Source organism: Zootoca vivipara, chromosome 3 (assembly GCF_965207765.1).
Source record: "Zootoca vivipara chromosome 3, rZooViv2.hap1.1, whole genome shotgun sequence".
Taxonomy (NCBI): Eukaryota; Metazoa; Chordata; class Lepidosauria; order Squamata; family Lacertidae; genus Zootoca; species Zootoca vivipara.
In genome coordinates this window covers 49,273,217-49,299,335 of record NC_142586.1, presented here as the reverse complement: position 1 = coordinate 49,299,335, position 26,119 = coordinate 49,273,217, and the positions used below count along the sequence as shown (strand labels likewise).

The 26,119-nt window shown below is 42.7% G+C and overlaps 1 protein-coding gene across 3 annotated transcripts; it reads left to right on the top strand.

The window, feature by feature from the left end:
- Nucleotides 1–1,447: 1,447 nt before the first annotated feature.
- On the top strand, nucleotides 1,448–22,308 carry TRAF3IP2 (TRAF3 interacting protein 2). Of its 3 annotated transcripts, XM_035109089.3 has the most exons (11): nucleotides 1,516–1,680; nucleotides 4,698–4,770; nucleotides 5,958–6,024; nucleotides 7,453–8,208; nucleotides 11,171–11,360; nucleotides 12,465–12,637; nucleotides 13,643–13,731; nucleotides 15,462–15,530; nucleotides 18,069–18,185; nucleotides 20,617–20,691; nucleotides 21,726–22,308. In XM_035109089.3, the coding sequence occupies exons 3-11, from the start codon at nucleotides 6,009–6,011 to the stop codon at nucleotides 21,870–21,872; spliced, it is 1,632 nt and encodes a 543-aa protein (XP_034964980.2). In that variant the 5' UTR covers nucleotides 1,516–1,680; nucleotides 4,698–4,770; nucleotides 5,958–6,008; the 3' UTR covers nucleotides 21,873–22,308. The 3 variants fall into 3 exon arrangements, with proteins under 3 accessions (XP_034964981.2, XP_034964980.2, XP_088523367.1); XM_035109090.3 differs by lacking the exon at nucleotides 4,698–4,770 and having other exon boundaries at nucleotides 1,448–1,680; XM_088667241.1 differs by lacking the exons at nucleotides 1,516–1,680; nucleotides 4,698–4,770 and having other exon boundaries at nucleotides 5,916–6,024.
- The last annotated feature ends 3,811 nt before the right edge of the window (nucleotides 22,309–26,119 follow it).

The window sequence follows — 26,119 nt, the reverse complement described above, 5'->3', positions numbered from 1 at the left end:
TGAAATTGAGGTGTGGGGCACCATCTTGTTTTTTGCCTCAGGCAGTAAGACATCTTAGGCCAGTCCTGTACGTACAACTATAACAATTTTCTTTTTATTTAAATAATAAATATCAAAAATATTCTTACTAGCAATATAATTAGGCTGAAAATTGTGATGCTTTTCATTTCAGCTTCCCTACTCCACCAGCAAACAGGAGCAAGATAAGTACTCTTCAAAATGGAGAATGAAGACTCTCCTCGCATTTCTAATCACCATTGCTCTTTGCTGAGGCCCTTCCACTGATTTTAGTTCGTTAATCATATTCCTTTTAACTGATTTAATCAAAGAATAAGTACATTTAAATAGATGTTCAAAATGCTTCAAACATAGCTGCCAAGTTATCCCTTATTTTAAGGGATTTTCCCTTATGCTGAATAGGCTTCCTCGCGAGAAAAGGGAAAACTTGGCAGCTATGTGCTTCAAATAATAAAACAAAAATGCTCTTCCGTCTCAGGGCCAAAGTTGACAAGAGCAGGCCCTGTCGTCTGACAAGCATGACAAACAGCCAGTCTTCCTCCCAACATTGAAGCAGTAGAGGTGTGGGGGATCATCCAAGAAGTTGCTAGGAAGGAGAGGACTGCTTGGCAGCTGGATGGTGAAGGGTTCTGAAATGCCTCAGCCACATGGGGCCAAATCAGCAATTCCATACAACCCTCACCCACCTGTCTAGCTTCCAAATGGAAAAAAGCAAGAAGGGAAGAGTTGACACGGCTGTTTCAAGGCTCTCTATGCATCTTTGTGCAGCAGCACTCAACAGTGCACACTCCTGCCATCAGTGTCCACCTTCAGGAAGACGTGGGGGGGAGCCAAAGTGGTGTCCTTCAGATGTGGTTGGACTGCAACTCCCATCATTCTTGGCCATCCACTTGTTCACCTGGGCTGATGGGAGTTGGGAGTCCAACAATGTCTGAGAGGCACCACGTTGACTACGTCTCATCTTTTGGAATAGGTCCAGTTTCTTATGTAGCTCTGCTGCAGAGATGGGGGGGGTCAGGGAAATTATAGACTTTATATTGAAATATGTTTAAGTCTCGTTGCTTGGGGGATTTTTTTTAATCACACATTTTCACGAACGGCACCTAAAATGAAGCCCACTGATGTACACCCCACTTTTCGACAATAAAATTAACACCCATCATATCCTAACCTGAAAACTCTCATGTTAGCATTTAGAATTGTACAATGTAGTGTCGTATTTGTAGCTAATGTACTAATATTTGATGCAGCTGTTCTACCTTCTCCCATACTGTAACACAAAGTGAAGATCTTCATACTTTTTCTCTGTCAGAAATTAAAGTAGAATCCCCTCTTCTCCCACTTCCCCGAACAGCTGAAAGAAAAAGAGCTTCGCCTCCTTAGGCAATCTCTAGTCAATTTTTAACGTCGTTCTGCTCTCTTATCGGTTGCATTTCCCCCCTCTGGGCTTTTCAGAGAGAGGCGTCCCACTCTGTTTCTGTGTGATTTGCATAGACTGTTTTACTTCCTGGTACAGACGAAGCCTGTTCAGCAACTTACCTGACAGAGGAAGGCACAGAGAGAGGGGGGAGGGGGGTAAGAGAAGAAGTCCTAAGAGAAGAAGGACCCTAGCAAGGCTAGGGTGGTCCTCTCTGCCTCCCTGGTCATCTTCTGGGGTCTAAGGTAAGGTCTTAATCGTCCTTCCACCCCACTTCCTTATATATTTCTCACTAGCTGCTGACCCACTTTCTCTCATGTGGTTTGTTCTTCTCTGCCTGGGTGTGTTCTTCGTGGTTGCCAAGTCTCTCCAGTAGCAAAAGGGTTGCGCTTTGGTGACCACTTTGCAGGTAGCTATATCCGATTATCAGTGGGGATAATTTGAAAACACAGAAAGGGTTTCTTCTGTTGTCCTGTACGTACATCTGCAGTACTGTCGTGGGGAAATGTCAGGCCTTGCTACAGCAGATCCTCACAGGTTGAGAGACCTTGGCTGCGATTCTTCTGCTCCTCCGTATATGCAATACAAAATGTGCTTACTTCAACATATGGGTGTGAGAAGTGTCGACCTGTGTATGGCTTCCAATTTGTAATGGCAAAATAAAAAGTAGCACCTTAAAGACCAACTAAGTTTTTATTTTGGTATGAGCTTTTGTGTGCATGCACACTTCTTCAGATACCAGATGCATGCACACGAAAGCTCATACCAAAATAAAAACTTAGTTGGTCTTTAAGGTGCTACTGAAGGAATTTTTTTATTTTGCTTCGACTCAGACCAACACGGCTACCTACCTGTAATTTGTAATGGGTTTGGTTATTTTCAAAAGATGTGTTTTTACGGGGCTCACAAGTTATTACTACTAGTTAAATGGTTAAGCAATTAGTAATGTTAGTGGATTTAATGGCCAGAGATTAATATATTATAGATAATAGATAGAAATACGAGATAACAAATAGAAACACATTAATAAACCACACACTTTTTATGGGAGAGGGACAGTGTCACAGAGCTGTAGCTGAAGAAGGTTGTCACTAGGGTTCCAAATGCCTTGGACTGCTAAATGTTCCTATGAAATATGCAGGACTGAGTGCTGTTGAAAGCAGGATAGTGAGTTCAATGAATAATTCTTTTGGACATTCGTCTTTTGTCCTGTACTCTTTTTAATTTAATAAAAATGCTGTGACAAAAGCATATGAAGGCAAGTGTAATTCTCCTATTCCCTCTGCCCCTCCCCCCCCCCGGTCACACACACACACTCATTTACTCAATAGTCTTTTCTTCACATGCCTGAATCCTAGCTATGGGCCTGTCTTAAACAGCATGAAACTCAAGGCCTTTGAAGTGGGAGGAATTTACCGTACCTGGTACGCCATTATTCTCTGTGCATTCTTTTTCTTCCTGTCAGAAAAGTTTTAATCAAAAGCAGGCTGGTTTAGTGAGGCCTGTTCTTTGGAAATCTCGTAGGCTGACACAAGCCTTTAAGCAGGAAACTACACAGATTTCAAACAATCTATGTGAAGAATTATACTAAGCAGTGTGAATCTGGAACTGAGCATGAGAGTAAGATGTGACCTTTCTTAAATGCTGAATCTTACTATGTTGTGCATTTCAACCATCAATATGAACTCATCCATGATAAATTATTAGCTAGTTATTAGCATCTGCTTCTCTTACTACTCATCTACTGCATCTTGGAAGCCTGAATGACTGTTATCCATTGGCACAGTCATTTAGTTATCAACATTGCTGTGCCTCTTTGTTTTAGCTAAGAGGAAACTGCTCCCCTGCTTCTGGTGTTTCCTAGTCCTTCAACCATGCTGACAGGCCAAATGGAAGATCTCCCCTCTGTCTGGGCCTTTTGCAAGTCAGATTTGGCACAGCCTACTCACAAGAGCTTGAGCTTTCTGCCAAATCTCTCACTGAAGACCTCCAAAGCAATTTGCAGAAGGAATTTGTGTTGTGTTTTGACAAGGGAAGGGAGAGAAAACATAGGAGTTAATAGATCCTAATTTTGTTTTGGTGCTCAAAATTCACAGATTTTACAGCAGAAAATGTTATTTGGATCATGGGTGTAGCCAGGGGGGGCAGGGGGTTGCTGCTCCCCCCTAAATCAATAAAAGACTTCTGTTTGCAGGAGTTAACAGTCAGTGCAGGCAATTTTGAGCTAGACTGTTCAAGAGTGCAAGTCAGTATAATGCAAAAACCTATGTTTCCATGCTTTCAAGTATCTGTGCATATGCACACCTTGAACAGATGATCAGTGCTATAAGTTTCATAGCAGTGTGCAGTGGTTAGAGTGTGTGATTAAGACCGGGGAGACCCTGGGTCAATTCCCCACTTAGCCACTGAAAGCTCACTGGAGAACTTTGGACCAGTCATGCTCTCTCAACTTAGTCTACCTCACAGGGTTGTTGTGAGCATAAAACAGGGAAGGGAAAGAACTGTGTATGCCACCTTGAGCTCCTTGAAGGAAAGGTGAGGTAGAAATGTAATAATAAATAAACCATAGAACCACAGAATTGCAGAGTTAGAAGGGACCACAAGGGTCATCTAGCCCAACCCCCTTTCAATGCAGGAAACCTTTGCCTAAAGTGTGCCTCAGACCCACGACTCTGAGGCTAAGAGTCTCCTGCTTTATTATTTTTTTAACATTGGCACAGCAGCACTATTATTACTTCCCTGCCGCATTTCATTGTATATTCAGATGACTTGGGAAGTGGAGGGTTGAAGACTGTATTATAGACAGAGCTGAGAGCTGTTTAAACCAGGATTAAATTACTTTTGCCCCAATCCTTTGAAAATAAAAGTCAGAATGAACTTTCCTCAAGCTGAGGATACAGTATGGAAATGTTCTCCTGGGTCTTTTATATTCTCTTCCAACATCTCTGCAGTTACAATAAAACATCATCATGACCATGAAGCAACAAAGGAAACAAAAACATTCATTTTAAAAATAAATTGTAGAGTGATCGTCTAGTTGCAGTGTCCATTTGATCTCACTTTCTGCTACTAATGGATGCTTTTTTCTTTCCATTTTTTGGTTCTGTAGTCCTTTGGGAAAGGATGAGATTCAGTCTGATATTTTAGAGGTTAAAGAAGGAGGGGGGGGAGAGACATGATTGTCCTCTGACCCAGTCAGCAGATCTCCTATTGTATTTCGTTTAGGAGTAGATTTTCATCATACCTGTTTATGTTTCTCCAGAGAGAAATACATTTTAAAGTGATTGTTTCTGATGATGTGGAGGTTACTACAGTTTAAGTCTACAGGACTCTAGGTATGTACAGGCTGTTTTCAGTGGTTTCTCCTCAGCAGAAACTGAGAAGTTAAATTGGATTTGTTTCAGTTTTAATATTGAACTTTTCCCTTTATGCAACTGCAAAATGAGTGAGGCTTGAAGGAACACATCAAATCAGCTCTACTGGAACACATTATTATTCTCCCAAACTTGGCAAGAAAAATTAACCATGAATAACATGTGCTTCCTCAAATTAAATGCACAGATTTTTGGACCAGAGAGCTACACAGGTCAGAATGGAGAAACAAACACTCATTTGTTAGGATCCTAAGTCCTTTAGGTTTTCCCTCTGTGGGTAATAGCAGCTTTGGGAGGGTGCTAGCTTGATTTGGGGCTATAATGCAAAGGCAAAGGCTTGCAACCCACCCCCCTCTCCTGTATCACCTTCCAATCCAAATCTGTCACCATCTCCATACTTGGACATTCTGTGGCAAATTTATGTAACAAAATGCAAATCTCTTAACTGTAACTAAAACTTCTAAGGGTTTTAACAAAGAATTTTCTCGCCTCTACCTAGTTTTATGTGTTCATTGCCTCCATAAAAGAGATGCAATATGGAATTGGAAAGTGCTAATTTAGATAAGTCACAGGCTGTGGAATTCAGGGTATTTTACTCATACACCCAGAGTCCAATAGCAAATGGATGCTGTAAAATGAAAAGGCATGAGAGCTAAAGTAGGATGTCCTTAACAAGTATTAACTCTTGGTTCTGAAGTGTTATACCATGGAGGACAGTATCAAACTAAAACATTTTTAGTAGCAGGGGGATTTGTTATTATTTGTGTATCAGAGACCCTAAAAGTATGAAAGGTCCTTTGGGAAGGTGTAATACCGTAGCTGGAATGGAACAGGAAAGAGTTGCTATTTTATAAATAAAATCATAGTGAAAAAAGAAACGGGGTGTGTTGGAGAGAGTCAGAAACAATATATTGCATAAATGAACATTTTATTAACCTATTATTAGCCAGAACCCACTTTTAAGAAAAAAGAGGAAAAAAATAAACCAGAGCACCAGGTTCTAAGGATCCAAACCAACACAGTATCTATGGTACAGAAGACTAGATAGGAATGCTGCTATGAGACTAAGAATCCATATTGAGAGATCAATGTGATCAAAAGTTTTGCTCTGATCCTCAGCTATGATATTTTTGTCTTCCCCTGCGCAGTTGCTTCTGCAGTTGGTACATCTATCAACGGATTTCTTTAAAAATATCGAAATGACATCCCTAACAGGTTAGTATTTTTGCTCCACAACTATGCAGAGTTAATTTAATTCTTCAAAAGCCATTCAGCCAGTGATGATAAAATGCATCGTAATCTCTTGGCTGTCTAATCATGAATCACATCAGAGATGGGTGTGCTGCTTGCTGTGAAAAATTATCATTGAAAGAATGCCAAATACCTTCCAACACTGGCTTAAAAACACACGCCTCACCTGGAGACAGGGGCAAAGGGTGGGGTATGAAACAAAAAGATTGGCAGTTAGGGGCCACTCAATGTGACTTGTGCCCAACTTAATTCTGCTTGCAGGTATCTGAGCATAGAATCATAGAATTGTAGAGCTGGAAGGGATCGTCTAGTCCAGGGGTCAGCAAACTTTTTCAGGAGGGGGCTGGTCCACTGTGGCCCCCTTGTGAGGGGTCGGACCCACCCTCTCCCAAAAGCACCACCCCCAAAAGGACTCCCCCTCTCCTAAAAGGACCCACCAATGCCACCACTCCCACCTCAGCCCTGCCGCCGCCGCTTCCTCCCACTCGGCTCTTGGCCATACACAGCCACCTCAGTGGGAAGGAAGCGTCGTCCAGAGGTGTCCACAGCTTTGGATTGGATGCAGAAGCCGCCCCACCATCGCAGAAGTCAGTCTCCACACCGTGCCGGTTTAGTGTGAGGACTGACTGATTGGGCGGCAGGGTCTGCAAGGTTCGCAGGCCGGATTAACGAGCCCAGCAGGCTACATCCGGCCCCTGGGCCTTAGCTTGCCAACCCCTGATCTAGTTCAACTCCCTGCAATGCAGGAATATCCAGCTGCCCCATATGGTCTCCTGGTATGCCCATGGAGGACCTTATGGTCCAGAAATAATAACATCTTGGAGGTCCCAGGCGTCACGAAGATTTTCAGGTGTGGCCCCGGCCTGGTGGAATACTCTGTCACAAGAGAACAGGGCCCTGCGGGATCTGACATCTTTCCACAGGGCCTGCAAGACGGAGCTGACTCCCCCTTTCTCCTTATAAGAACTTGCATGAAAGTGGCTCATACAAGATCAGTACTGTATAAACACTAAGGCCTGGTGAGCATTTAAGGTCCCCATCCCTAATTTGCGGGTTGCCATCTGATTGGATTTCACTTTGATTCTGATTTGATTTTACTGTGTATTTTAATTGATTGATTGCTTTTATGGTAATATGTTATATATTTGATATTAGCCGGTCTGAGCCCGGTTTTGGCTGGGGAGGGTGGGGTATAAATAAATTTAGTAGTAGTAGTAGTAGTAGTAGTAGTAGTAGTAGTATGGGGATCGAACTTGCAACCTTGGCATTATCAGTACCATGTTCTAACCAACTGAGCTATCCAAGTTGTTCACAAGATCAAACGTCTTTGTTTGTATTTTATATATAACAAATCAATAGACGCCTTATACTGTATTTCTTTTCTATTTTTAGGTGCTGCGATGGGTCGAAGTATACCAGTTGAACATGATGAAACTGGAGATTGGTCGCCATTTCCACAGCATTCACTGGAAGAGGCCTTGGACCCTTCTGGTGAAAATATAGAGAACTTGGTGCCCATAGGATCTTATCCATCTCAAATGGCTTCTCATTCATTGACTAGGCAATCATGTTTCTGCAAGCACCTTAATTGTGTGGATTATAATAATGCTGATCTGGAAGCGTATGACCACAATCACCTGCAACGATGCCAGGATTCTAGAAGGGAGATACCTCCTGGTCCATTCACTGAATCAACAGCTTCATCAGAACTTCATATTTTATCTATAGACAAAAGGAACCAGCTGCTGAGGTCTAGGCCTTCAGCTGATTCTCCTGACACTGGACACAATTCTAGTGGTCTGCAACAGAGCTCATCTGACATTTCTCAAAATTCATCTGATGAAAGTCAGGAGAAAGCAAATCTAAACCAAACTCAACACAATAGAGCACCAGTAGACCTACGAACAGAAGATGCAGGATATGATTCTCAGCCTCTGGATCCTATGGGCATCAGGCAGCTAGAACCTCCATTGCCACTTACTTCTGTGTTTAACCTCCAAGACCTTCCAAGGCCTCTGATGTCCAGAGAGTTACCACAGATGGACCCTCAGCCATATCCTGTATTCCCACAACTGGCCCATCCTTCCCCACAATCTCAGTGGCATCCTAGATACTACATTCCTGGGAATTTACATTGCCAGAATCCATGTAAGTTAACTGGTCAGGTATTCAGAATACTTTTTTTCCTAAGTAGCTTAGAGAATTTTGCACAATGTTTTTCCAACTATATTTAATCATAAGGAACGTGTGATTCTGGCTTCTAACATTTCTTGCCATCCACTTTTATGTTTGCAGTTCTTAGCTATACCAGTGACCTCATAAAGGCTGGGGATTCCATTCAACAAATCAGCTGCACAGTTCAGATGTTTACACTTCTGAACGAGAGATCTAATCCTCACATTTTGTGATCTGACACTTGCCTTTCTCTACTATAACTTCTGTCCTAATAATATTATATTTCCCATTTTCATCCTTTAATCACTTCCATCATTTTTCTCCTTCCTTTCTGCCAGAATTTGAACATTCAATAGTTTTCTGTCCTATTATTAATTTGCTAAAACTAGACTAAGGGTATACATCAACTCACTAAGGGTTTGCATCAACTCTGTACTCAAAATTACAAGGCAAATCAGGGTGATTTTGAGTACGGTTCTCACATTTCTGATTGCACCAATAAATGCCTTCTCCTGACCTATGGAGAGATCTCTAACATAGCCCCAAAAATCTGTGGTGGGAAATGTCTACCCCATCACCACCACTGACCCTTGGAGTAAGAAGGGCCTTACTAGGGGTTACATTTCCTCCTCCACCCCAGTCCTTCCTGGCAATTAATGCTAACATTCCACCCCTCCTTCCCCTGAGCAAATCAATGTAGAAATTTCTTTCCCTCAACACCCCTGCCTTCCCTCAGTTCCCAGGTTCCTGCTGTACTGCAGAAATTGTAATGTCTGTGTTTAGGGGAGGAAACGTGAAAGGTGCCCCCTCCTGCATTAAAACCCTACGGGTATCTGCCTACAGTTTATCAGGCTCCAAACTCTGGAGGGGCTGCAAGTTTAATTCTCTTCTGTGAAAAGTTATAGCTGTTTTTAGATTCCCCCATTATAGTGAATTTACCCATCTCACTGTGCTTCATCTTCCCTGGGGTTCTTATGGCTTTTATAGCCATCTGCCAAGGTTGTTACCTGACAGATAGTTGGATACCACGTCCTCTTTTGTGTCCTCCCTACATTCTGGCACCCTGATGCTTCAAACTAGAAGCAATCCCACCACGTGCCCATAATGTGCCACGTTCTTGCGCAAAGCTGCACTAGATGAAGATTTGTAATTTCCATGATGAGAAATGAGGATATTCAAAAAGATATACAGTAAGTGATAATTAGGAGGATAGTCAAAAATGCACAGGAATCCCCAGGCCTGGGACAGTCTGGTTCATCGTGGGCACAGGGTGCCTTTCCATGGGAGTGTTCAAAGTTTGAGCCACTATCACATCAGATTTGATCACCCCACTTTCCAAGCTAAGAAGGGAAACTAGAACATAAAGAAAAAAATTGCTTGCTAAATGGACCCGGACTGATGTATAACGCCCCCTCATTTCTCACCCTGAATATATACTAGTTTAACAGCGCCACTTGAACAACACTTTCTTTATAACATGAGCCATTATGTAATTTGATCCATATTTCAAGAGCCTCCCCATGCCTCCCCCCCCCCCAATCCCAAACCAACATACTTGTTCAGAGCTGGAGGCATTATTTTGCTTACTAACTTCCTATCTTCTACGAGGCATAAAATGGCTTCCTGACAGCTTTTCACATTTCCAATGATTACTGGGCAATCATCTCTCACAATAGGGTTTTGTACTTAATGTGTTCTAATGTGCACCTTCTAGACAGAAACAATCTAGTGTGCTGTGCTCCCAGGCAGCCATCTAGCCAGGGCATCTGCTCTCTCATATTCATAATAGACTCAGCACTGCATTTCAGCTGCATTCTCTCAATGATAATGCCTTCTGAAATGAATGTTACTTTTGCAAGGGGGTCCCTAGTATTCAAATCACAGGTATGTGATTGCTGAAGGTGAAACCAGCTCATATCCCCGTGGAAGGAAGGGCAAGATAAATTGCTCGCGGTATAGCACTCCCAGTTCTTGCATTTCCATCACGAGTCTTGTAGATTGTAGAGTTTATGATCACACCAAAGTGAAGCACTTTGAGACTTTGTTCATTTCAGTGAGTTAACATGGCCTCTAAGGCCGAAATCCTCCCCACACTGATCTAGAAGTAAGCCTCATTTATTTATTTATTCGTTTATTTCCAACATTTGTTTCCCACTTTTCTATAACTCATAATCAAATTGGATTACAGTAATCAATTAAAAAAAACACAAATGCTTCCTTTAGTGTAAATATGCAAAGGATTGCCCTGTTCCTCTATCCTATTAATTAGTTTGAACTGAAAGAGTGCTTAATTTGGCCAGGGGTTTTCTTAAAATCCATGAAAAATACAAAACACTATCTAAAACTAATCAATTTTAAGTCTATTGATTTCAGTTGGACAATGAAGCACATGCTTAAATCCCTAGTAGAAATGCTTGACCTTGGCTGAATTATGCCAAGGTTTTCAAGGAGAGAAACCTGATTGCACTCTCAAAAACAAAAACAAACCCCCAGTATTGATGCTCATAATTTTATTTCACACCATTTTAGTCTGTTCACAACACTGGCAATTTTCTTAATTGTCAAGATTCTCAATTCCAAATCTGCCATATCTTCCAGAGTGAGGCAATGTACTGCTAACCTTTTTCTGGAAGTAAAAAAGTGGATCATTCCCATTAGCTATACTGTGAACCTATATCCATCACTCAACCAGTGAAGTGAACTTTAAGGCCTGCCACTACATTGCTTGGCATCACTTTCAGCAAATTTGAAGTTCTGCTTAAAGTGACACAGACCATTTTCTAGTACACAATTTCATGCTTAAGCCTATCGATTCTAGTTGGTGTAATGTGCTAAACTTTTCATTTGATCATATTCATCAGCTGTTTTGTTAAATTCTGTTGTTCAAAGTTGACTTAACTATGCAGTGGCTCAAGTTTTTATTTTCTACTCTTAGATGGGCAAACACGCTACCAACACTTCGCACATCCGCCTCAACCACGGCTTCCTGTTCCTGGCCCTTGTGTAAGAGCCATCCATCCTGGTCGGCAAATAATCCCAAATTATTCCAGTCCTCCTTCTCCTAAATGCAATGAAGAAAGGCTCCCTGAGAGTGAGAGCTCTTCTGGAGAATTCCAGAGATTGTAGTAAGTTTGTCCTGAGATTCATTGAAAAATTTCAGCTGCAAGAAGCTGATGGAAGCTGATTCAAGCTTTTAGGAGGTTGTCTTGACTGTAGCAGTGGTGCTATTGGTATGCATAAGGTGTTGTTTTAACTGTGGCAGCTAAAGTAAGTCTAAGCAGCCTTCCCCAATCAGGTGCATTTCCAATATTTTGAACTACAGCTCCCATAATCCCTGGTCACTGACTGTACTAGCTGGAGCTGGTTTAAAGGCCTTGGTGATTCACAGTACCAGACTGCTTTTATATCACACAGAGAGGGTTTTTCAGAATGCCGAGTACGTTTATCTCTTATTTGCTACATTTATAACCCAGTTTTTGGCCAATGCACTGCAGAAACCTTGCAATTTAAGATACTAGAACAAGCAAAATTAAAAGCTAAAATAATGAAGGACTGGCCACAGAATTCTTTTAGACCTCTGGTGGTCTCTTCAGGGGCTAGTGGCACATGCTTCCTGCCCTGGGCTTATTGGGGGGCTCGTGGATCTTTAAGCAGCCTCTGGAAAGATGCTGGAGGGCCTTCAAGAGAGACTCTCTTTGGCTCTCTTCAGGAGCTGACAGCATTGAGCCACCTTTTTTATTGCTAAAGTGACTTTTGCATAAAAGGAAAATGTTCTAATTAAAAACAGGCCTCACAAGTGGTATAGGAAGCCGCATGGGCACTGGGAGCGGCAAACATGCCGTGCACCCGGGGGTGGGGCGTCACTACGTAGCGATGGTGTGCATGCGCGCTACGCCACTCACCAGGCCCCCCCAAAAGACGGAGCTGGGAGCGGTGGATGGGCAGGAGGGGACGCTTCTCCCCACCAGCCTCCAGCTGCCCAGTAAAAAGCCTCACTCGGTGCAGCAGCAGCTGGCTTGCTCGCTGCTGCACCGAGTGAGGCTTTTTACCGGGCGGCGGGGCTCGGCTTGGGAGTCATGGGGGGCCTCTGAGTGTCACCCCACTCCAGGGTGTCACCCGGGGCGGCCTGCCCCCAACTCATCCCCTTGCTACGCCCCTGGGCCTCACACATGTGTTGTTAGAATCAGCAGCTTTTAACATTTTATAATGACTCTTCATGTTTTTCCTAGTGGCCAGTTTCAGAACCAACTACTGCATGGTGGAGCATCATCCAAGGCTTATGGCCCTCCTGATTCGATGGCTCAGCCTAATGGCCCACCATGCCCAGCTGCCATCCCAAGGCATCCAAGTAATTTTGCAGTCAGGGGAACACTGAGGACAAGTAATTTGCCAGAAGAGCTGCGTAAGTTTTTTTTTCCCTGCCATGTTTGGAAAATTGTGTATAAAGCCATAGCATTGGTTAGTGAAGAAAGTGGATGGCCCAGTCCTAGCAGGATCATGCATGCATAGAACCACACTCTCCTGCTGATCGCAGCAACTTCTAGTGCTGCCTCAGCCTAACTGCAGGTAAAACCAGGGCATGCACGGCCTTTTAAAATTGGTATCTTGTAGTTGCACTGGAAGTGGATCCTTTTCACCAGAAGCCCAGCTATATTCTTAAAGGGCCTGAAACTATTCCAGGTGGAGACTGCATGGCTACAACTCTGCTAGGCCTGAGGTTCTTGCTACTCCCCATGTCCTTGATTTAACCACATCCACATGTTGGGGTTCAAAGTAGTATGCAGTTCAAAGTGTTAGGCAGGCACCATGCAATTAATCTGGAGAACAGACAGCTAGAAGGATTAGGAGGATGTGTTTGGAAGATGAAGTGACATTTTCATGGCTTATAACAGTTTTCATTTTTTTTAACGTTAGGGTCCAGGAATCATTAGGTGGTTGGAGAAGGAGCATTTTCCATTGAAAGTGTCCATATGCTCTTAGGGTTTCTGCTTTTCGGAGCAGGGACATGGGCCAAATTATAGGTATTCTAGAGCAGTGTTTCCCAACCTTGTGCCTCCAGCTGTTTTTGGACTACAACTCCCATCATCCCTAGCTAGCAAGACCAGTGGTCAGGAATGATGGGAATTGTAGTCCAAAAACAGCTGGAGGCACAAGGTTGGGAAACACTGTTCTAGAGGTCTCTAATGGAGATGCCTAGCATGATCACAAGGCCACTGAGCCAGTTCAGCTCCATTGTATAATTAATAATCAACCCAGTCAGATGGGTGGAGTATAAGTAATAAATTATTATGATTATTATCTAAATCAAACAAGATAAAGCTTATTGTCTGCTCTGTGGTGGTAAAACAAAGAAAAGGCAAGCACTTTTTTCTAGTACTTTGAACAATACTTTGATCATCTCTCTTAGGTAAAGTCTTCATAACCTACTCTGTGGACACAGCTGAGGAGGTCATGAAATTTGTGAACTTTTTGTTTGTCAACGGATTTCAAACAGCTGTAAGTACTCTATTATGGAAGGGTGTTTCCCTTTGCTGGAATTCAATCAAGAATGTATGAAATGGTTGTCTTTATCTTTAAATCTTTGTCTTCCTTTTTAATGTTGCTGCCTGTGTTGATGAATCTTGTATGCAGTGACATATACTCAAACCCTAAATATATAAATGAGGGGGGAAGAGGCTTAAATGGTGCATTTGAAATTTCAGCACAAAGTTTATGTAATACACTAAGTGGAGTAAGGTTGTACTGACAATCCTTTGGAACATTAAAACTATTTCTACATCACCTGTACAACACAAGCTTATGCAGTTTTGTTTGGAAGCAAGTCACACTATGTTCAATAGGGCTTCAGGCAAGTGTGGATAGGGTTGTATTTTCCCTCAAGGTAACTGAAGGAGTTCAAGGTTAAACAGGGGTATAAACCAGGCATCCCCAAACTTCGGCCTTCCAGATGTTTTGGACTACAGTTCCCATCTTCCCCGACCACTGGTCCTGTTACCTAGGGATCATGGGAATTGTAGGCCAAAACATCAGGAGGGCCGCAGTTTGGGGATGCCTGGTCTAAACTCTGCATCACAGCCCAAACCTCAGGCAGTGAACTGTCTTGGAATACAAGAATCCTACACAACAGCACAGGAGACAAGATGTGAATAATGCCTCTTTTTTTCTAGAGGGGGAACTTTTGACAAATTGGGGTTCAATCTTGCAGAATACTAAGCAAGCTGATATGGAGCCATGGCTCAATGTTTCTAAAGACCATGGCTAGGCAAACTAAGGCCCGGGGGCTGGATCCTGCCCAATCGCCTTCTAAATCCGGCCCATGGACGGTCTGAGAATCAGTGTGTTTTTACACGAGTAGAATGTGTCCTTTTATTTAAAATGCATCTCTGGGTTATTTGTGGAGCCTGCCTGGTGTTTTTACATGAGTAGAATGTGTGCTTTTATTTAAAATGCATCTCTGGGTTATTTGTGGGGCATAGGAATTCGTTCATTTTTAATTTTCAAAATATGGGCTGCCGCCCCACCCCCCACCCCCAGGTCTGAGGCACAGTGGACTGGCCCCCCTGCTGAAAAAGTTTGCTGACCCCTGCTAAAGACTATGGAGGGGAAGGCAGGTAGTGGAAATTGAAACAAAGGATTGGATGGAATCAAATGACAGTACAGAGTCAATAATGCAGTAGTACAGAACAACATTTTTGAAGCAGGAGGAGCAGGCGGTCTAGAACAAAACCATTAAAATACACCGAAAGTGTATACGGTTTTTGCAGAATACACCTGCTGTCAAAGACCCATCTGGAGTCAGCCTCAGGTGACAGAAGGGGAAAATAATCAGCTGAGGCCCCTGGAGATTCCTTGTCAGCTGTGATATTGCTAGCATAAACTTACCAAGCTGCAAAAATGCCCTGGCTCTTTGTGAATAGAGAGCCTTGTTAGACTATGTACACTTGCAACTTAATCTTTGAACTTGGAAATGACACATTGAGGGTAGAACCATATTATGCCTTTAAAGCACATCCAATAAACATTTAAAGAGCATGGCTTTCCCCAAGGCATCCTGGGAACTGTAGTTTAAGGTTGCAGGGAATTGTAGCTTTGTGAAGACACTTCCCAGGATTCTGGCCTTCAATATGCATTGGAGATACTTTGTGAGTTTTCTTTGTATTGATGGAAATATTTGCCTCCTTTGCACACAAAGCTGAAGAAATGTTAATATTTTCCCGTTCTTATAGATTGATATATTTGAGGACACAGTTCGAGGTATTGACATTATCAAGTGGATGGAACGTTACCTGAGTGATGTAAGTAAAGTGGGGAAAGGTGGTTCTTGTACAAGCATTTTCCACAGGCAGCTCAAAGACAATTTTGGGCGTAGGAAGCTCAATGGCAATCCTTAAGGAATCAGTCCTTTAGACAATACTGGTAAGAACCCACGGACTGAAACAGAAGCATCTCCTGCCCCCCTTGTGACTTAATTATTCATGTTGTTCCTACCCTTGCCTCCCCACCCATTCTGTCTAATTTAAAATGTGAGCCTTCTGAGATAGGAGAACTTGGCTTTCATAGATCTGTAAAAAGCCTGTGTTAACCACATATTTATTTGTTTAGGTTTTTAAATGTTGCATACAGGAGCAAAAACATTTGTGTTTTTAGCTTATAAATGCAAACAAAATAAAATTAACACATCAGGCCTTTTCAAGCACTCCAAACAAATGTGTGAGAGCTTACACTGGGGAAGGAGGGGGACTTATGCCAGCCATGCCCCAACATCCTTGTGGGTGCACTTTCTATGTCCATTGCACACCCCCACCCCAATCTTCTCAGGAAGTCTGAAAAAAGTTTGTAAACACTTTCCATTTCCAAATCTCCTCATGATAGGGAACCTGTGCATTTTGTAACCCTGGTTGACATAGAAGCTTTGCATAAAAGATACTGCTAAGTATTTTAGGATCACAAACCAAGAGCACAATCCTAAGCATATCTACTCAGAGGTTAAGTTCTACTGAATTTAGGGAGGCTTACTCCTGGGAATTTAGGCTTACCGTCTAAAGCATTTAGGGAAGGAGGACCTATATAAGATTAAAATAACTCTTGACAAGCTGTGTGCATTCCACAATGACATTGTGTTAGTGCTAAGTGTACAGCTGAAGGCAGAGTGCTGCCTTCGCTTTAATTATTTAAAATAAACAAGTTCTTTCCAAGGGTCCCAAACCGTGAAAACATGCTCAAAAATGTTTCAGCAAGGTGAATTGGCTGCTCATGGTGGTCATATATATATATGAACAAAATTCAGTTAAAATCCTCATTATACCTCTTCAAATGAAAAGTAAAACTTAATCAAAACACAATCTGAAGTGGGGTGGGGCAGAGCTGCTACGCTAGCTTCCCAGCAGTGAGCCACTACTGCTTATCTGGACGGGGAGGTGGCGGAAACAACAGCATGGCGACTCACCTGCCAAGAAGCTGGTGTTGTGGCTCTGTCCCACCTGGCAAACTGCATCTGGACACAGCAATTAAAGCACATATTGAAAAAGCTCTTACGGGTTCTTTTTAAAAATCACCAGTGATAAGGGTGGGTATATTAACTTCCTGTAGAAGGGCATTCTGTAAATACAGGCGCCTCACTGAAAAGGCCATGTCTTTAGTTGCTGTTTATCTTCTTAGTGGGCCAGGCAGTAGGGCCTATGGGGCTGATCTTCATGGTCAGGCAGGCTCATTGTCAGGAGCTGGAGTCAGGCACAGGTCAGCAATAAAACAATAAAGCACCCGATGTCAGTGAAGTTAACTCTTTATTCAAAGAAATAAAACAGCTCAGTCCTAGTGATCCGGGCAACTCTTCCCAGTAGGTCTTGCCTCAATGGGGCATTTGTGAGGACTGAAGGTCCCCACCTTCCTTCTGTTCTCTAAGGCTCCTCCCCTGGTTCCTTCCCCATCAGCCTAAAGCTCCTTCATCTTGTCTCTCATTGCTCCACCCTCTTCATTCCTCTGTATGTTCTGGGAGACCAGCAGGTGGGAAGCTGGTCACAGCAGGAGGGGGAGAGTCCCTGGATTTTTATGCAACCTGCCTCATCTCTGTCTCCTGGTTTCCATCCTCTCCAGCCTCTGCTTCCACCTCTGAGTCTAGACTGCCTGCTGCCACAGCCTCTTCCGCTTCCGACACCTCCTCCTCCCAGTGTGCTACCTCTTTTTCCTCTGACCACATATTGTTGTCCCATCACCAATCCCCTGGCTCCGAGCTTTCTTCTTCCTGAGGGTTCCCTTGCGTTTAGGTCATCCTAAATGGTTTAGGACTTTAAAAGACAAAACCAGCACTTTATATTCGGTCTGGAAACGAACAGGCAGGCAGTATAACTAGAAGAGAATAGGTACAAAAAAGAAACAAAAATAAGGATATTTATTAATGGGCACAATTTTATACAGGTCACAAATCATGGTCTATTTTAGCATAGAATTCAGATTCTTCTGAAATAGGGGACATATTCTACTAGAAAGAGTTATAGTGTTTCAATTAATAAGCAATAATGGTGCATTGTTTATGCATACATTATTTATAGATTTAGGTTTCTGGAAGATAACCTGGTCAATGCTAAAATGTATTTTTCCCCCTCTCCATTTTAAAGTATGTTAAAATTTACTAGTGGAGAGAGAGCCCAGAAATCTGGTATGAGGAAATACAGTGTGCAGAGATTAGTTTTGCTTCATTGCCAAAATGCACTGGATTGTCTTATGCTTCCAGAGAACATCAGATCACGTATAATACAAACTGGCAGGTTTCCAAGCTGCTCTGCCCAACCACACTGCATTTTACAATTTCATAAAAGCGTCTTTCTCCCTGACAGAAGACAGTGATGATAATCATAGCAATCAGTCCAAAATACAAACAGGATGTTGAAGGGGCTGAATCCCAGCTGGACAAGGATGAGCATGGCTTACATACTAAGTATATCCACAGGATGGTAAGTGAGGACATGTGCTTGCCATTTCAGAAGAGGTCTGCAGCTTCCCCTCTCCCAAATAACTGCCCTTTGTGTCTTGTCCTTCATCAGTCCTGAAGTTAAGTGCTGCTCTGTTGGTGTTCACACACTGCTCCCTGTTAGTATTGGGTGTTTTTTTAGAAGCAGTGCTACTTGCGACTGCTCAGAAGTTCTGTTTGAGATAAATGTATATGACTGGCTGCTTGATTTTCTTTTGGGCTTTTGCAGCCTGTTTAAATCCCTTTATACCCTTTCCCCAAGTCCCTTAATATGAGCTTATCTCATGCCTGCACTTTCTCATACAGATTCACTCCAAAAAGAGATGGGAATCCACAAACAACAGTAAATCTGACTGCCTGACCTATGAAAATAAGCATGGGGCAGGCGGGGAAGGAAATTCCCATCTGTGTATCTTCACAAACCTCTGAGCTAGTGTATTCTCCGCCTCTGTGCATTTGAGCTGCTCTCCCTTATGGCCCTCCCATTGCCACAGAAACTCAGCTTGCTCACACCCTCACAAAGTATCTTTAGTTTCTTCTGATCGGATCAAATAAGCTGCCAACAAAGTTGGTTCTTCTTTCAGCTGGGAGATAAGTAGAGTATTAAGTAAAAGAACATCCACCAGTGAATCGGACTTCTTCACGTGACACAAAAGCATAGAGCCAGACCGTGAAAAAGAAGCAGAAGTCTTGTAGGGAAAGGCGTGGTTTCTTCAAACATTGTTACAATGAACATTCCTAACAGGAGAAAAAGCTTCCTGATTTAGAATCATCAAATTGTAAATAGGAAGGGACCCCAAGGACCATCTAGTCCAACGCCCTGCAATGCAGGAATATGTAGGCACTAGCGGAGGAAGAGGGCTGCAGGGGGAGCGCCCCGCTCCCGGCAGCATGATCCAGTGGGGTGCCATCACAACTGCCCCCCCCCCCGCACGCTGGCCGCCCCGCCCCCGCAGGCGGCATGCCACACTCCCAAGACGTGTGTCACGCCCCCGGGACACGCACCAGCCCCGCCCCTGCCTGCTCTCCACCCCCCGGTGCTGGAGCATGAAGCTCCGCCACTGTATGTAAGTGGCCTGTATGGGGATTGAACCCGCAACCTTGGCGTTATCAGCACATTGCTGTAACCAACTGACCTGGGCAGAAGTATCAATAGTGTCTGCGCACTTTATCCAACATGAGCCCACTTTGATTAGAACCACTGTAATTAATGGACATTACTAACTTAGGTCCATTAATTTCAGTCTACTGTATAATGCAGCTGGATAAAACCTACTGTAGTGGGTTTCTTTCTTCCAACATTGTTTTGCATCAACATAGGATCATTTTTGATGAAGGGCTGTATACAAATTTAATCAATCAATCAATCAATAGGCACAGTTCAGCAAAAGCTATGTAAGCCTAAGTCATATTCCACTGCTTTCAGTAGGACTTAGTTTTGATTAGTTATGGCTGGTGATTTAAGATTAACCAGACTCTTCACCCAGATACCCAACTGGTATTTGCAATATATAAAATTTGTGATATCTATGTCTTCAGGCAGCACACAAGGAAGGGACAGTGGGGAGCTCGGATCCTGATAAAATTCATGATACTCATTTGAAACCTGGGAAGTAGCTTGGAGAACCAACTTACAAGCCTAGTGTCACAGGTTTCACCAAAGCCTAGGAAACACCTGTGTGTGCAAAGCAGGTCCTGAGCAACAGTTGTTACTAATCCAGATTCATTTCAGACCAGAGATGGACTCTAGGGGGCTCGGAAATCAATCTGAATTGAATTAGGACAGGAGGGAATTAAACTCCTAAGCTGGTCAAAAGTCCAGGTTATTTAAGAAATCAAATACAATTCTATTTTGTATTGTTGTCAACAAAAAACAAGTTCTGTAGTAAGGAACTGATTAATTTTCTTTTTTATATTATTTAAAACACATACACACAGATTTAGATATCATTTTCTAGTATACCTAAACAGCAGATGAGAAAATACAATTCAACATAGTGTTAGGGGTCTTCAGTCAAGAATATGCATCAATGGGTTGCCTGCACACTGCAACACATGTACAGTACTTGCAATGTGGAGGTGAGGAGGGAAGGGGAACGAGACACAGTTCTGCCACCTCCAGATATGTGACTGGCACTGTCAAGAGCTGAGAATGCTGAGCAGGGCAGGGCATGTAGTTTCTGACCTGGTGTAAGGAACAGCTGGCACCACCCTGATGCTTCTGAAATTCAGCGCAGAAGGAGAGGCCTTCACAAACAGCCTTGCACATGTGAAGCATAACCACTGGATTCAGGAAATGTGATACAGCAGATCAGTTGAGTAGGAATGGGCTCCAGCACAAAGAACGGCTGAAGCATAAGAATGCATAATTCTTACAATTAAATTTGAGCTAATGTTGTTTTTTCATATTTTAGATGCAAATTGAGTTTATACAGCAAGGAAGCATGAACTTTAGATTCATTCCTGTGCTTTTCCCAAATGCAAAAAAGGTAAAGAAATCTGATCAGTCATGCTATTTTTCTTTTTACAACCCGAGACAAAAAACTTCAAAAGCCTTTTTTGAATGTTGAATAAAATCACGTTAGTATTTGAAGTGGCACCTTAGACAAATGCTTCATAACATTTTTAGATAAAGGTCTAGTTTGATTTCAGTAGTGTGCTTTTTATTCAGTGTGACTGGCACAATTTATCCCATTTTGATGGACTATACCCATTGTTTCTATTTCCCCTCTTTGAACTTATATATGAGGTAGCTTTGAACCTCTCTGCTCAATATAGTACCAAACACCTGTTTGGTGAGCAGATGTGGAGAGACCTTACATGCAGTTGTGTACATGCAGCCTGCTGGTCCTCTCAAAGATAGGTAGCAATCTCACAGCAGCCTTTAGAAAAGGAACAGAGCAAACTGCCTTTGTCCCCCTTTGTGCCATACAGGGAAATCTCACAATAATTTCCTCTTCCCAAATCTCACTGAGATGATCAGGCTGTAAGAATGCTGTTTTCTCCAACCACTTGGATTAGTGGGGATCCACTGCGAGTGGGGGTGGGGGGGGCGGTCAGCAGTCTCCTCAAGTGTGATTACGGGAGAAGATATCACTTACTACAAGATCCTCTTTCTCCCTGGAACTTTTCTTGCCTCCTCGGAATGCCTTCCTCTGCTATAAATGAATGTGGTGGTGTAAAATAATTTCCATTGTACCTCAGTATGAAGGCTGGGGAGTGCATTTTGGGACTATGTCTACTTTATGTCAGTTAAAGGGCATTAAATCTACGTGATGGTTAATGCCACAATGTGCTGACAGCAATGTTTCACACAGGTGATTTCTACAATGAATTATTCAAATTGCACCATAAGCTGAGAGGGGATCCAAAGCATGACTAATTGCTTGTTTTGGCAAAGGCTCTTAAGAAAGGGAGGGAGGGGAAGGTATATGCCTGTGACTGTGATGCCTTCAGGTTTCTGAAAAGCTGAAATACAGAATGGAATTTAATATAGCTGCCTCCCACCCTCCCTTCCCCACAGGAGCATGTGCCTACCTGGCTTCAGAACACTCACATCTACAATTGGCCCCAAAATAAAAAGAACATTCTGTTGCGGCTGCTGAGAGAAGAGGAATATGTTGCTCCTCCGATAGGACCTTTGCCCACTCTCCAGGTTGTGCCTTTATGAATGTCCATTAAAGTGCATGAAGCAATCGTTGTATAACTGTTGGCTGGCAGCCAGGGTTTTCCTGGCTTCCCCTTCTAGGGTGATGAACAGCATGTGCACACAGACACACACACTAGAATTGTCTTGGGTTAATGCAAGCCCATGTGTTTTCTTTTATTCTGAATGTTTCCTTCTGCAACTGATCAGGCACATTGCTTCCCTGGCAATATTTAAACAAACTGCAAATGGAAAGAATGTCTCATCGTTTTGTCTTCTAGCAACTTGCTTTCTAAGTCTGTGGCACAGCCAGTTAGTACAGTGAGTGGCACTGTAATAAGCAAAACAATTGCATTCCTGTTTCCTCTGGGTTCCTTTTATTATTCGCCAGCTGTTCTTGCATTGTGCAATGGTCTCCTGCAGTCATTTCGTGTACACAATAAAACTGTGGTCTTTCGTATGGATTGCTATCTTTCTCACTGTAGAGAAAGACGTGAGTGTTTCACCAGTTTAATTGTGGGTAAACACAGACATTACCCCCCCCCCAGGTTGGTTGGTGTGTGTGTGTATACATATATATATACATATATATAATCAATCCTTTTCATATATCATGGAGTTTTCTTTGCTGGTGTGGCTGTGAACTATTGTATAGCATAATGACTTTATGCTGGATTCGGGCAGCATAAACTGTTAAACGCAAGTCAAGCACCATCTGTGCTCTATTTGAATACCCTACCACTTATTAGGGTAGGGCTGCACATTACACTTGACATGCGGCTACTCCCCCAAACACATCCCCTAATGTCAGGCTCCCCTATTACATGCAGAATTGCTTATCCTGTGACATGACATCACCATGAACTGCATTTCTTTATCAGTGGCATCTAGGGATATGTAAACCCGAGGGATCTTTATTGAGAAGGCAGCTGTTGACATGGGTGGAGGACAGTTAAAGGCTACCTACATTCCCTGTTCAAGAAGCGATGGAAGCTTACACCCCCACCCCGGTAAGCCTAATAGAAGCATGAGGGTTTTTGGAGGGTTTTTTTTTTTACAGGATTGCAACTGGGGTGATAAGGCTTAACACTCACCTCCCTGTGTGCTGTGGTACTGATCAAACTCAGGGTTCCATAACTATTGCTCATTACAAAAAATAAAATAAACACCACCTATGACTGATTTGGCATTCTGAGTAGTTTTGCCCTTGGACTATAACCTGCAGCATATTGGGAAGTAAGTTCAACTGAAGCTGACAGAACTTCATTCTGAATAAAGCTGAACACGGAATAGGTTGGGAAAAGTTTACTGCTGGTTTGACTTAATTAAAACTGTAGTGTGAAAGGGGAATGAGGCCCGATAGTATAGATTATGAAAATGAGTCTCAGAACATGCCAGGAGTTGAAGAAATATTATCATATATCTGCTGCCCAAATCCATTATTTTTCCATGTAAATAACAACATAACAAATGAGATAAGTGCTCAGTTAATAAATGAGTACATTAAGGCTGCCATTCTTACCTAGCAGAAATTATTGATCTGGGGTAATCATGAAGGTAGAAAGTTGCCACAAGAGCATGTTTAAAATGAGAGAATGTGTCTTCCCCCACCACCCACCAAGAGTAATTGGATTTACTGTATATTCCTGCGTATAAGACTACTTTTTAACCCAGGAAAATCTTCTCAAAAGTCTGGGGTCGTCTTATATGCCAGGTCGTATTTCTTATACAGCAAGTATATCCCAAACTCTATATTTTAACTGGAAAATTTGGGGGTCGTCTTATACGCCCAGTCGTCTTATACGCCGGAATATACGGTATATAGGAGCTAATGCAGTGCAGTTTCCCCTCTCAAAACAGTATTTCAGCTGACACACACACAGAAAAATCTAGCTCCAAACTGAATGCCAATTTCATTGTTCTCTTCAAACCCATAAACACCCATACATTTTGGGCACATTTTATAAAAATGTTAGGGACATAGTGTATTCATACGGTTAAATGTGTCTTTGGCACCTTAAAAATACAATACAGGGTGTTTATAGGCTATTGTTTTAAATACTGTTCTGAATAGGATGGGAGCACTGCAAGTGGGGGCTGCGCAAGTGCAGCTGCATCTCTGCATCAGTCCTTAGATTTCACATGGAGATGCAGCTGACAGGAAACTTCACAAAAAGTACTAGTATCCTATTAGTCCCATGATCCATTGTAATGCTGCACTGTCCCTATAGGCAGGAACCGAACATTTCATTAGTGTGCACCCAGGGGAATTTTCTTTTAAGGTGAATATTTCTTGAATGCATACTCATACACAATCATAAATGACATTGTTTTTATCCAAGAAAACTAAAGAAACTAAAACTTTTTAAAAAATTAACTAAACTTTATTTTAAAAATGCAAACTTAAAAAATGAGACACAAAATACTATTTATTTTTTTACTGTAGATAAACAGGCATATACAAACAGTTCGTGTCCATGTTCGTGATTTTAACTTTAACCAGATAGCAAGCTAACCTAAACCAGCCAAAACATATGGTGTATTTCTTTCTGTCCTAGAGAATGAGACCTGTCTCACCAGGTGTTATGGACTTAAATTGCTCGATCACATTATTGCAATTAACTGACAAAGCCGAGGGCGGGATGAATTTTCCTCCATCTCCTTGCTTGCATGCCACAAAAGCAGCCCCTCACCTCAACAGATTTCTCTCCACAAAATGTGGCAAGCGGAGCTTGGACAAAGCCACGAGACAGAGATGCCGGCAGAAGGGCTGGAATGGATCTGCAGCCTCTGCCTGCATCTGACTTTGGAAACGGCAGTGGGGTGATTGGCTCCAGTGGCTGCAGTACAGGAGGAGCCAATCACCCCACTGCCACTGCCACTTCCAGAGACAGACACAGGCAGAAGCTGCAGATCCATTCTAGCCTTGTTATTCTGCCTGTTATCTCTCTCTGTCTGTTTTCCTCCTCCCTCCTGTTTTTGTGTCACCTCCCTCCACCACTTTCCCACGGGATATGGCAACTGACGGAGCCAGGTTGCTGCTCCATACCCTCTCCTCGCTATGATCCCTGTCTTTTTGAAACATTAGGATGTGTCTGGGTGCACCCCCTGTGCATGCCAATGACCTGTCCCAAGAGCTGCCCATTTGCCACTCTGAAAACCCAAAACGAATGTGAGGTTAAATGCACTTAACATGCCTGTTTTTACTCTTAACAATAGCAACTGTGCAGGATGGGGTTAGGTGAATTGTGGCAAATGGGGGGGTGTTAACTACAGCAGCCCCTCCCCACTTGCTATTGCCCACACCTTGCCTCTCAAGTTGCTGCTAGCCCAATAAGAGAAGCTTCCATTAGCAAACACACACAAAATTACTCCTTCACTTTTAGGTTCTGTTTGGCACCATTTACACAAGAAAGCCAAAACCTATTACTACATGCGCAGCAAGATAAACAAGAAAGCTTTGCCCAAAAGAGTTGTTTAATTGAAAAGGCCTGTTGTTAAAGGCCTAGCATCCCTTATCTCAAGTTACCAGGGCTGGGGGTGCAGCAGGAATCAGGAACGACTGCTACTAGCCTCCGTAAAGTTCAAAGGGAGAAATAGTTTGTAGCTCTGTGACACACAAGCGAGACAGGCTGCTGAAAGGGAAAGATAATTACTATAATTTATCACTTGTCCACATTAATGAAGCTTGGGTGAATACCTGGATTTTTAAAGAAACAAAGCTGCATATCCTTGTACAACAAGTTTACCATGGCAACAGGCAGAAAGTAGCCTCTTGGAGCTATCCTATCACTGAAGGGACAGAGTAAGTTTGACTTAGACTTGAAAGAAAACAGTCAGGTACTCAAAGAAATGCCAGTGGGCAGGGCTTACTAAAGCAGCTCTGTTCATGTTCTTTCTGATAATCAGGCAAAGGGTATTTGTTTATTTGAAGATCGTTTCTTGTCCTAATCAAGAATTCGCCTTGGGTTGTTTTGTTCTGCTGTTTAGAGACCTGAATCAGAAAAATAGGTAACCCTTACCTTGGGGTCCCTATAGTGTAGTGCTGCCACTTGTATTGAGATAGAAAAGGAGGGCAATGAGCTTATATTTCAGGCCTTATGTAATCAGGCTTCAGAAATGCTTCTATTTATGCCCACAGCTCCAATTCTGTACAATGAATGTAGGATGCTGCTGTATCCTGAAAAGGGCCCTTGCCAGTTACTTTGGCGAACTTCCCTTTATCTGAAAAGGAAGAGCGGAAGCAGCAAAGACAAGTTCCTCAATGTGCT

Coding starts and splice junctions, on each gene's coding strand:
- TRAF3IP2 (XM_088667241.1), top strand. CDS start 5,931: ATGATATTTTTGTCTTCCCCTGCGCAGTTGCTTCTGCAGTTGGTACAT. Junction 13,732..15,461: donor TCAACGGATTTCAAACAGCT/GTAAGTACTCTA, acceptor CCGTTCTTATAG/ATTGATATATTTGAGGACAC. Junction 20,692..21,725: donor TTTTCCCAAATGCAAAAAAG/GTAAAGAAATCT, acceptor CCTTCCCCACAG/GAGCATGTGCCTACCTGGCT.